Source organism: Leuciscus leuciscus (genome assembly GCF_965113295.1).
Source record: "Leuciscus leuciscus genome assembly, chromosome: 4".
Taxonomy (NCBI): Eukaryota; Metazoa; Chordata; class Actinopteri; order Cypriniformes; family Leuciscidae; genus Leuciscus; species Leuciscus leuciscus.
Window position 1 is genome coordinate 49,864,056 of NC_138728.1, and position 13,167 is coordinate 49,877,222.

A 13,167-nucleotide genomic window follows, 5' to 3' on the forward strand; every position below is an offset into this window, starting at 1 on the left:
ATGCTTGGTGTTAAGCTTGGTATGTTTAACACACTTTTGCCTTCATAAATAGTACACTAGTGTTCTCATTTAAGCATCTCTTCTTGACAGACACAGATCTAGCTTCAGTGGCAGGTAGGGGTATAACGATATTCAAACCGAACCGAAAAACGAAGTCGTCCTTGGGTGCTGAATCTTGGAGCAGTTCTAATGTGTCTGTCTGTGGTGAGCTCTGTGGGCAGGGCTCAGCTGAGATTGTGTCCGTGAGCAGAGGTTGTTGTGGCGGAGTGGTGTTATCATTGTCCTTGTGTGATATGTCAACCGCATGTCCATTTTGCTGCTGAAGTGAAGTCCCGTGGTCATTCATACTGTGTCCAGGTGTGTGTGTGCCGTTCAGATTGGCACACACTGCAGAAGGATGATTGAGGGAGAAGTAGATATTGTCCTTTAACACTCTTGAACTAAGTTTGTTTGGGTGATGGCCATCCCGATGAAACAGTTGTCTCTGACTCCAGAAAAGATTGAAGTTGTCAATGAAGTTCACTCCTTTTATATTGCAGGTTTTTTGCAGCCATGTATTAAGTAGGGATGTCCCGATCCGATCCACGGCATCGGTATCGTGCCGATACTGGCCCAAAACGCTAGATCGGATATCGGAGGGGAGAAAAAAAAAGATCCGATACCTATGATCCAATACCTATTAGGGGTGCATGGATTTACACATAGAATACACGGTATAAAAATAAATAAAACTCGCGTATAGACATATGCGGGTTCTTTAGGGACACCTAATCTGTAGCCCTGCCTTAGCTATATCGCTTCAAATGCTCGCTTTATCATTATACGCGCGCGGCGCGTCCTATTCGCTTTGGACGCGCGAATGGATTCAAACTGTTCAATCATCGAACTAGACGCGAATTTGACGCTCTATTCGCGTTTGGTGTGAATGCAGCAAAATGAACAGGCTGCGATGTCAAGATTGCAATGCTGGAATGTGTGTGTGTGTGTGTGTGTGTGTGTGTCAGAGAGAGAGAGGCACGGGCGCCATCGAACAGTGGAAACATAAAAACATACTCCGTCATTTTCATACAGGACATCATTAAAACTGCAAAAAGTGTTTAGCCTACTTATATTTGTGTAAAACACAACATTGTGCTTTTGTCAAACTGTAAACTCTTGTCAAACTGTAACTGTCACTCAACCAAAATCACACAGACACACACACACGCTGTTTAAAAGCAAAAATGATCTCATCTTTTGGACATTCATCATATTGCATTGGTTTTCATTTCTTGTCCTAAAACAGAGCACTAATCTGTTTATTTTTAATTTACACATTCTACATTGATTAAAAAAGAAAATCAAATGTGTTTTTAAAAGTAGTATTATTTTATACAGAAATAAATTATTTATAATTCAGATTAGAATAAAGTTAAAGTTAATTAAAATTTTAAGAATAAAATAAAAATATCGGATTGATATCGGTATCGGCAAATAGCCAAAGCTGCGGCATCGGTATCGTATCGGAAGTGAAAAAGTGGTATCGGGACATCCCTAGTAGTTACTATGTCTGATTTCAAAGAAATTGATGGCAAAATTTTGGAAGAAACCGTACAGCACCTTAAAACATCAACATGCGCCCTTGACACACTTCCCACATCTTTTTTCAAAAGTGTGTTAAACAGTTTAGAAGCAGATCTTTTAGAAGTGGTAAGTGCCTCACTTCTCTCTGGGAGTTTTCCAAACTCCCTGAAAACTGCAGTTGTCAAGCCCCTCCTGAAAAAGAGCAATCTGGATAAGACCATATTAAGCAACTATAGACCGATCTCAAATCTTCCTTTCATAGGCAAGATCATTGAAAAAGTTGTCTTAAATCAGCTGAACAAATTCGAATGGATACTTTGACAATTTTCAATCTGGTTTCCGACCGCACCACAGCACAGAGACAGCGCTCATAAAGATAATAAACGATATTCGCTTAAAGGGATAGTTCACTTTGAAATTAATTTTTGGTATGTTTTAGCTTACCTCAAGGGCATCCAAGATGTAGGTGTCTTTTTTTCCGCAGTAGTTTCAATTTTGATATTTTTAGGTCAAACCGTTCTTGTCTGTCAGTCATATAATGCAGGTCTATGGTCATTATCTCAAAGAGCATGCACAGAGTCCAAATTAAAACAATTCCCCGTCGTCCAAATTAAACAATTCCCCATCGTAAGTACACATTGATGGCCTAAGACACGAAACGAGTGGTTTGTGTGAGAAAACGAACAGTATTTATATCGTTTTTAACACTTATACACAGCCATGTCCGAGTGATCTGATCTGACGTGTACGCAGACTGGTGCATAGATATATACACTAGATGTCGCCTTAAAGACATTCGTTCCAATGAACTGCCGTAGACAAGGCGACATCTAGTGTGTATATATCTATGCACCAGTCTGCGTACACGTCAGATCAGATCACTTCGACATGGCAGCGTATAAGAGGTAAAAACGATATAAATACTGTTCGTTTTCTCACACAAACCGCTCGTTTCGTGTCTTAGGCCATCAATGTGTACTTACATGCTCTTTGAGATAATGACCATAGACCTGCATTATATGACTGACAGACAAGAACAGTTTGACCTAAAAATATCAAAATTGAAACTACTGCGGAAAAAAAGACACCTACATCTTGGATGCCCTTGAGGTAAGCTAAAACATACCAAAAATTAATTTCAAAGTGAACTATCCCTTTAAGCGAATATCGTTTATTATCTTTATGAGCGCTGTCTCTGTGCTGTGGTGCGGTCGGAAACCAGATTGAAAATTGTCAAAGTATCCATTCGAATTTGTTCAGCTGATTTAAGACAACTTTTTCAATGATCTTGCCTATGAAAGGAAGATTTGAGATCGGTCTATAGTTGCTTAATATGGTCTTATCCAGATTGCTCTTTTTCAGGAGGGGCTTGACAACTGCAGTTTTCAGGGAGTTTGGAAAACTCCCAGAGAGAAGTGAGGCACTTACCACTTCTAAAAGATCTGCTTCTAAACTGTTTAACACACTTTTGAAAAAAGATGTGGGAAGTGTGTCAAGGGCGCATGTTGATGTTTTAAGGTGCTGTACGGTTTCTTCCAAAATTTTGCCATCAATTTCTTTGAAATCAGACATAGTAACTACTAGGGATGTCCCGATACCACTTTTTCACTTCCGATACGATACCGATGCCGCAGCTTTGGCTATTTGCCGATACCGATATCAATCCGATATTTTTATTTTATTCTTAAAATTTTAATTAACTTTAACTTTATTCTAATCTGAATTATAAATAATTTATTTCTGTATAAAATAATACTACTTTTAAAAACACATTTGATTTTCTTTTTTAATCAATGTAGAATGTGTAAATTAAAAATAAACAGATTAGTGCTCTGTTTTAGGACAAGAAATGAAAACCAATGCAATATGATGAATGTCCAAAAGATGAGATCATTTTTGCTTTTAAACAGCGTGTGTGTGTGTCTGTGTGATTTTGGTTGAGTGACAGTTACAGTTTGACAAGAGTTTACAGTTTGACAAAAGCACAATGTTGTGTTTTACACAAATATAAGTAGGCTAAACACTTTTTGCAGTTTTAATGATGTCCTGTATGAAAATGACGGAGTATGTTTTTATGTTTCCACTGTTCGATGGCGCCCGTGCCTCTCTCTCTCTGACACACACACACACACACACACATTCCAGCATTGCAATCTTGACATCGCAGCCTGTTCATTTTGCTGCATTCACACCAAACGCGAATAGAGCGTCAAATTCGCGTCTAGTTCGATGATTGAACAGTTTGAATCCATTCGCGCGTCCAAAGCGAATAGGACGCGCCGCGCGCGTATAATGATAAAGCGAGCATTTGAAGCGATATAGCTAAGGCAGGGCTACAGATTAGGTGTCCCTAAAGAACCCGCATATGTCTATACGCGAGTTTTATTTATTTTTATACCGTGTATTCTATGTGTAAATCCATGCACCCCTAATAGGTATTGGATCATAGTTATCGGATCTTTTTTTTTCTCCCCTCCGATATCCGATCTAGCGTTTTGGGCCAGTATCGGCACGATACCGATGCCGTGGATCGGATCGGGACATCCCTACTTAATACATGGCTGCAAAAAACCTGCAATATAAAAGGAGTGAACTTCATTGACAACTTCAATCTTTTCTGGAGTCAGAGACAACTGTTTCATCGGGATGGCCATCACCCAAACAAACTTAGTTCAAGAGTGTTAAAGGACAATATCTACTTCTCCCTCAATCATCCTTCTGCAGTGTGTGCCAATCTGAACGGCACACACACACCTGGACACAGTATGAATGACCACGGGACTTCACTTCAGCAGCAAAATGGACATGCGGTTGACATATCACACAAGGACAATGATAACACCACTCCGCCACAACAACCTCTGCTCACGGACACAATCTCAGCTGAGCCCTGCCCACAGAGCTCACCACAGACAGACACATTAGAACTGCTCCAAGATTCAGCACCCAAGGACGACTTCGTTTTTCGGTTCGGTTTGAATATCGTTATACCCCTACCTGCCACTGAAGCTAGATCTGTGTCTGTCAAGAAGAGATGCTTAAATGAGAACACTAGTGTACTATTTATGAAGGCAAAAGTGTGTTAAACATACCAAGCTTAACACCAAGCATATCTGCAGACTCTGTTGATTTTCTCCTTGATTCTTTTAACTCAAAAGTTAAAAGTGTAATTGATGGTATTGCTCCTGTTAAAGTCAGGAAGAAGAGTGGCAGACAAAAAGCACCTTGGAGAAACTCAACAGCAGTGCAAACGGTACATGTATTCGTACTGAACGTACGTTTGGTGCATGGATTTACACAGAGAATACACGGTATAAAAATAAATAAAACTCGCGTGCACATTATTTATAGGCCGCTGTACGTGAGCTGTATCGTTCAGTTTCGTTCCGATAAACGGGGCACTAATTTTTCTTTTGCTCAATATGTTCAACGTTAATAAAAGGTCTTCTTCCTGACTTTAACAGGAGCAATATCATCAATTACATTTTTAACTTTTGAGTTAAAAGAATCAAGGAGAAAATCAACAGAGTCTGCAGATATGCTTGGTGTTAAGCTTGGTATGTTTAACACACTTTTGCCTTCATAAATAGTACACTAGTGTTCTCATTTAAGCATCTCTTCTTGACAGACACAGATCTAGCTTCAGTGGCAGGTAGGGGTATAACGATATTCAAACCGAACCGAAAAACGAAGTCGTCCTTGGGTGCTGAATCTTGGAGCAGTTCTAATGTGTCTGTCTGTGGTGAGCTCTGTGGGCAGGGCTCAGCTGAGATTGTGTCCGTGAGCAGAGGTTGTTGTGGCGGAGTGGTGTTATCATTGTCCTTGTGTGATATGTCAACCGCATGTCCATTTTGCTGCTGAAGTGAAGTCCCGTGGTCATTCATACTGTGTCCAGGTGTGTGTGTGCCGTTCAGATTGGCACACACTGCAGAAGGATGATTGAGGGAGAAGTAGATATTGTCCTTTAACACTCTTGAACTAAGTTTGTTTGGGTGATGGCCATCCCGATGAAACAGTTGTCTCTGACTCCAGAAAAGATTGAAGTTGTCAACTTCAAAACGCTGGCCCAAAACGCTAGATCGGATATCGGAGGGGAGAAAAAAAATGATCCGATACCTATGATCCAATACCTATTAGGGGTGCATGGATTTACACATAGAATACACGGTATAAAAATAAACTCGCGTATAGACATATGCGGGTTCTTTAGGGACACCTAATCTGTAGCCCTGCCTTAGCTCTGAACGCGCGTCTATATCGCTTCAAATGCTCGCTTTATCATTATACGCGCGCGGCGCGTCCTATTCGCTTTGGACGCGCGAATGGATTCAAACTGTTCAATCATCGAACTAGACGCGAATTTGACGCTCTATTCGCGTTTGGTGTGAATGCAGCAAAATGAACAGGCTGCGATGTCAAGATTGCAATGCTGGAATGTGTGTGTGTGTGTGTGTGTCAGAGAGAGAGAGGCACGGGCGCCATCGAACAGTGGAAACATAAAAACATACTCCGTCATTTTCATACAGGACATCATTAAAACTGCAAAAAGTGTTTAGCCTACTTATATTTGTGTAAAACACAACATTGTGCTTTTGTCAAACTGTAAACTCTTGTCAAACTGTAACTGTCACTCAACCAAAATCACACACACACAGACACACACACGCTGTTTAAAAGCAAAAATGATCTCATCTTTTGGACATTCATCATATTGCATTGGTTTTCATTTCTTGTCCTAAAACAGAGCAGTAATCTGTTTATTTTTAATTTACATTGATTAAAAAAGAAAATCAAATGTGTTTTTAAAAGTAGTATTATTTTATACAGAAATAAATGATTTATAATTCAGATTAGAATAAAGTTAAAGTTAATAAAAATTTTAAGGAAACAAATATATTGATCTAAAATATAGCAAATTAATTTTAAATTCATTCAGGTTACCAAACATATCTCAAGGTCTTTTGAATAAAGTGTGGCAGTCTTTCATTATCAGCTGTTGTTGTGGACTATATACTGGAGAAGTATTTGTTCTCCATTTGAGTGAGATGTGGCTAATTGAGCAAAGTGCTTCCATATATTTTATTATTAGTAGTATTAGTTCAAGAATAAAATAAAAATATCGGATTGATATCGGTATCAGCAAATAGCCAAAGCTGTGGCATCGGTATCGTATCGGAAGTGAAAAAGTGGTATCGGGACATCCCTAGTAGTTACTATGTCTGATTTCAAAGAAATTGATGGCAAAATTTTGGAAGAAACCGTACAGCACCTTAAAACATCAACATGCGCCCTTGACACACTTCCCACATCTTTTTTCAAAAGTGTGTTAAACAGTTTAGAAGCAGATCTTTTAGAAGTGGTAAGTGCCTCACTTCTCTCTGGGAGTTTTCCAAACTCCCTGAAAACTGCAGTTGTCAAGCCCCTCCTGAAAAAGAGCATATTAAGCAACTATAGACCGATCTCAAATCTTCCTTTCATAGGCAAGATCATTGAAAAAGTTGTCTTAAATCAGTTGAACAAATTCTTAAGCTCGAATGGATACTTTGACAATTTTCAATCTGGTTTCCGACCGCACCACAGCACAGAGACAGCGCTCATAAAGATAATAAACGATATTCGCTTAAATACTGATACAGGCAAATTATCAGTGCTGGTACTACTCGACCTCAGTGCTGCATTTGACACTGTCGATCACTGTCGAATCCTTACCGGATTCTGAAACACCTGGGACCTTTGAATTAGCGCATAGCGTTGGAGGCCACTCAGTCTTGTGTGTGTATTTTTGAATTTTGTGTACATTTCTGAATTTTGTATGCATTTGTGAATCTTCTGTGCTTTTAAAATTTTGTGTGTGCATTTCTGAATTTTGTGCGCATTTGTGTATCCTGTGTGTGCATATGTGAATGTAGTGTGTGCATTTATCTTAATTGAGACTCTTCTAGCTCCATACAGCTCCCACTGGCTCCCACGTAATTCGAACCATGCTTGTAGCGATCCTCCTCCACTTCTTGCTAAAAAGAGAGTCAGTTGGACATGAGTCAAAGCTATGGATGTTTTTCATATTCATAAGTAAGGTTCTAGGGATATGAAACACTTTTCACACTACACTTAACTCAGGGTTAACATATTTTTTAAACCCAGTCTGCTTTTAACCCTGGGTTAAGATTAAGAACATTTCAAACATATTTTGTCATTTTGTTATGTGGGTTAAGACCACTTTTTAACCCACAAACATTGAACGTGGTTCATGAATGTAGTACTCGTATAGCTGGTTCAATTGATAATTCACTGTCTGAATACCTCAAAAGGTTTGGCAAGGTCTGAGGCTGAATTCCTGCCTGCTGAGAGTCTGCCAGGGGCAATGACACCTGAAGGAGGCACTGCAGAGCAAGAAGAGAGAGAATACATACATACATAGATGCACAATTTAAAAGCCTGTTCTCCATGATTCATTATTATTGTTAAAAAATATAGATTTAGTTTGTAGATTCTGAGTTACTGGTGACTAATGATTTGTTTTGAATCAATTTTGGTGCAGAACAAGCTCTTTTTTTAATCTTCTACAACCCCATTAGAAAACTAGTATATAAAAGTATAGTATATAATTTTTTAAAATCAATTGTACAAAGATCATCAAGATTTTCAGGAATATCACACTGCAGCCTTTTTCTTTCCAGCACTTCACCAGCACTGGTTTTCTGCACCACAACCTCTGGCAGTCTCCAGGTCCCTTCTTCTTTATCCCACACTGCTTCCCTCCACAGCCAGTCTAGGTTCAGACCGTTCACGACAGGGACATCCAGCAGTCCAACATTCCTCGAAGCAGCTGGTTTTCCAGCTTTAGACACGCGATGAGGGCCAGATGGTCAGACTCTGCCTGAAGAACATATGGTTGGACATTTGAGATTGGTTCTAAAGTTTCTTCTCAATAGCAAAACTAGAAATATAATCTAGAAGTTAAGACAAAAACAATAAGCTTTTTATATGCATTTTTTAAAATTGTAGATCATAGATCCTATACATTTACTATTTCAAAACACAATATTTAGTCCTGTACATTTAGAATATATATATATATATATATAGTTCTGTATATTTATATATACAGAACTCTACTTCTGTGTATATTGTACTGCATAAATACTGTGTGTATATTTGTATATTTATATAGTATACATTCTGTATTGTGTGTATATTTATTTGTTTTGTATATTTTTGTAACAGTGTGCGCCATACTATGCTATACACAGGAAAAAAATTGCAAATAATGGATGCTTAAGTATTTCTATTGACAATAAAAAAAAATTAAAATCAACACATTAAAATAGAAAGTTTCCTCAAAAATTCTTCACGATCTTCTGGCCTCATCCTTGTGCAGAAACAACAACTTTAAAACTCTTCCATTGACTTCATATCAGTACACACCTCTTTTATATTGTCTCCCTCTGATGTGTTGCTCTGGGGTCGCAGAACAGCTGGAGGATCTTCTGAATTCTGACCAGCCAAAAGTGCTGTTAAAAGACAAAAATAAGTCGAAATTGCGCTCTTTCACTATTGAAAGAGCTTCAAATTTACACAAATGTTGTGTTTCTTACAACTGAGGTTGGAAGACGCCAGCTGCGGCAACTTCTTTATTTCCTCTTGATTCCCACGTAGGAGGGCATCTTTTGGGCCCACGTTGATGACTGGGCGGTTTTTCATTCTCTTGAAGCGGTTGGCGAAGAGTAGCGTACTGATGCTCTCTTTGTAATTGTTTTCGGCAGGTGAGAGACAGGCTATCAGGAGGGTGCGTGCGTTTCCGCCCAGAGAGTCTTGAAGCAAGTGAGTGAGCTTGGAATCACGAAACGGGATGTGCTTGAAACGACCCTCTACCAATGCAGATATAACATTGCCAAGGGCTAAAAGAGACGTGTTGATCCTGGTGGCTTCTTGAAAGCGATTTCCAGTAGCACCGGTTTTCAACTGTCGTTCAGTCCCTGCAAGGTCCACGATATTGAGCTTTCCGGCACGTTTATGTTCTTTACCTGCTGAATCTAAAATTACATATGAAAATTAAAGAGATGTTGCATATAGATTTATTCATGCAGAGCTCAGTAGAAATGTGTGACTGAGACACAAACCTTTGTTGCAGGTATCCATGTGAATGGTAAATATTGAGTGTGAACGAGATGAATCTTTGTTCATGAGTGTGGATCCCACAGAGCGATTCTTCAAGCCCTGATACATGATCCTCTCACATTCCTCAACGCTGTACACCTTGTGCATAGAGAGATTCTGTACATGCACACCACCCTCAGGATTCTTCTTCAGCTAAAACACACACAGCATTGAGACATTAAGCCCATTTTAGCTAATATACAATGGTGTACAATACAATATACACTTTGTATGATCAGTAGAGAGACATACATTCATCTTCTGTTTGGGGTCTTTTGCCAAAAGATCTCTGATTTCGTCCATGTATATTTCCGCGAGAGAGACCTGTATAAGGGATGTTGTGTTCTCTGCACACTTAATAGAAAGTTCAGGTTAAATGTTACTTAAAAACTTTAGCACAATGAATATATAGCATTTCGGCTCTAAACATTTTACTGACCACAAACTTTTGAATGTTAGTGTATTTATAATACTATGATGGCATCCTATCTATATAAAATCACATGATATGCAAATCGGTTACCTGGATTGCCTCAAAGATATGCTTAAAAGCTCTAGGAATTATTCCTCTCTGGGAAGGTGGATCTAGAACACCTTCCATAGTGAACGACTTGCCACCCCCTGTTTGTCCATAACCTAAAATTGTCCCATTGTAGCCATGAATAACACCCTGTTAATAAAATAACGATATATTTCACACTGATTAGTACATAATGCAAAAACACAGACAGACAGACAGACAAGATAGATAGACGATAGATAGACAGACAGACAGATGATACATAGATAGATAGATCTATAGATCTATCTAGATAGATACATCTATAAAGATAGATCTATATAGATAGATCTATCTATCCCTACAAGATCTAGCTGTCACACTGACCACCAATCACACACACACAAAAATTAATTTTACCTCCACCAGAGGATGTACAACATCGTTGTAGATCTTCTCAGTGGAATCGTTCATATCATATGCCCCGTCAAAGGTGAATTTTCTGGGTGGCTCGTTCGCGGCTCCAGGTTTCTCAATTAAACATTGATTGCTGTCAGTGGAAATGACCGTTTTACAATTCAGCTTCTTCTCTCTGTCGTTCGGTGGTCGACATCTGACCACAACTTTCACGGATTCAGATGCAATGTTTTTCTGCTGAAAAGAAATGGAGATGTTTTGATTGTCAATCTTCTTAGGCAAATCGCGGGACAGCTCTAGTAGCTGAACCAATCGGATTGTAGTTTTTAACGTAATTAAAAATACTAACCAATCGCAGACGACCAGACTAGGACCCCGAAATGGGCGGGAGTGACATAGCGATAATGTTATATTGTAGGCCAATATTTATATATCTAACAACATAAATTTGACATGATTTATCATGGATATGGAGTGTTGTGTGCATGTTACTAGCTGTACATCAACAAACATCATACCCTTTTGAAAGCCAAATCGCCCAACCAGGAGGCAGGTTTAACTTCAGATTAACATTGTGTTTCAAAGTGGACACGTGTATTACTTGGACACACACACACATATAAACTACCGTTCAAAAGTTTGGGGTCAGTAAGATTTTTTATGTTTTTAAAAGAAGTATCTTCTGCTCACCAAGGCTGCATTTATTTGATTAAAAATACAAACAAAAACAGTAATATTGTGAAATATTATTCCAATTTAAAACAGCTGTTGTCTATGTGAATATACAGTAAAGTGTCATTTATTCCTGTGATCAAAGCTGAATTTTCAGCATCATTACTCCAGTCTTCAGTGTCACATGATCCTTCACAAATCATTCTAATATGATGATTTGATGCTCAAGACACATTTATGATTATTATCAATGTTGAAAAATTTTCTAAATTCTTTGATGAATAGAAAGTTCAAAAGAACAGCATTTATCTGAAATCTAAAGCTTTTGTAACATTAAAAACTACCGTTCAAAAGTTTGGGGTCAGTAAGAATTTTAATTTTTTTTGGGGGGGAAAGAAATAAAATAAATCAATACGTTTATTCATCAAGGATGAGTTACACTGATCAAAAGTTACAGTAAAGACATTTATAATGTTTGAAAATATTCTATTTTTATAGGCATTAATAAATATGAATATATAAAAATATAAATATATAATTCAGATTAGCACAGTTGATTTTAAATTAATCTGGTTTATTTTAGTTCAGGACTCCATAGTCCAGGTGTAACGTTAACTAACCCGTAACGTTACTTAATCTGTGTTACAGAAAGCCATTTTTTAAGACACGATTAACTATTCTAGATTAGGTCTTTTTGACCCCAAATGACTTTTGCTCAAATAAAAAAAAAATTTCCCTTTGTCCAAATGGTATGAAACCTTCTACGGCTCTCCACACTCAGTACAAAAAAAATGCTAAACTTTGACAAAAATATTTTATTTTTGTTATAATTGTGATTTTATAATATTTAGATATGAATCCAACTGAATCCAACTTGTGAAAAGATATCTTTCAGGTAGTCAAATAGCATAATAGTGGAGCTCTATAGCCATCTAGTGGTTAAAGTGATTTTTTATTTTTTTTTAAACTGTATTTTCCAAAAAATGGGCAGAAATGTTACATTAAACCATTTAAAATGATCCATGTTATCCCCATGAATGAAAGTTAGAAATCTGGGTCTTTTATAAAGTGAATTTTACATCAAATGCTGTTTTTTTGTAAAAAGCTTATTTAAATAAATATTTATTTATAGAAATTATTGGAAATTTAAAAGATATCATAAATTCTCCAAAAACTGCACAAATGTTGAGTAAAAACATTAACAAACAGAATAAAATTACATTTGTAAAAAAAAAAAAACTATTATCTTGTTACAAAATTAAATGTTATCGTCTGGGGTCTCTGGAGACCCCAAAAAACACGAGTGTAGACATAAATAAAGACCATCAGAGGGTTAAGGCCTACTCCTGTCTTAATTTAAACCCTGTCCGGGAAACCGCCCTGTAGAGTTTTTAACTGCATCAATAATAATGTATACGATGGACTATATATTAAATGTTCTAGCTTACCTTCTCCATCACGATGTGTTTTCGCGGCGCGCGATGTTGTTTATTGATGTTGTTGGTTACCTAGTAACGAACGTACGGTGGCCGAGAATGTTTCGTCAATTTCCGTGTGTTCGCGCATCTATGTTGCGTCACATTAATTATTTACGTTTAAATGAGTAATGGCGGCTTCTCGCTCATGGTGAAAATGTATGAAGGTATTTTTGGTGCAAAACTACTGAACACATGTGAGAGCGGAATTTGTAGCTGTAGAGCGTACCCACACATGTGTATCAATAAATTTGAAGTCACAGAGAAAATGTTTTTAGGAGTTGTAAACTTGTAGATTTTTTTTCCTCTCCTACAAACACAACACAACAGTTACACCTTCACACATTCTTCACTGCAGGTGCACAAATTCTATTCTACGAATCA

General features: G+C 37.8%; 1 protein-coding gene across 1 annotated transcript; it reads right to left on the reverse strand.

Annotated features, from left to right (window-relative positions):
- Positions 1–7,084: 7,084 nt before the first annotated feature.
- Positions 7,085–12,765, reverse strand: LOC309497280 (kinesin-like protein KIF17; the record flags this gene model as incomplete). Its single annotated transcript, XM_082167507.1, has 10 exons — positions 7,085–7,574; positions 7,864–7,943; positions 8,274–8,440; positions 8,989–9,074; positions 9,159–9,596; positions 9,684–9,873; positions 9,973–10,074; positions 10,244–10,390; positions 10,640–10,873; positions 12,757–12,765. The coding sequence occupies 8 exons, from the start codon at positions 12,763–12,765 to the stop codon at positions 8,348–8,350; spliced, it is 1,299 nt and encodes a 432-aa protein (XP_082023633.1). The 3' UTR covers positions 7,085–7,574; positions 7,864–7,943; positions 8,274–8,347.
- Between the last annotated feature and the right edge of the window lie 402 nt (positions 12,766–13,167).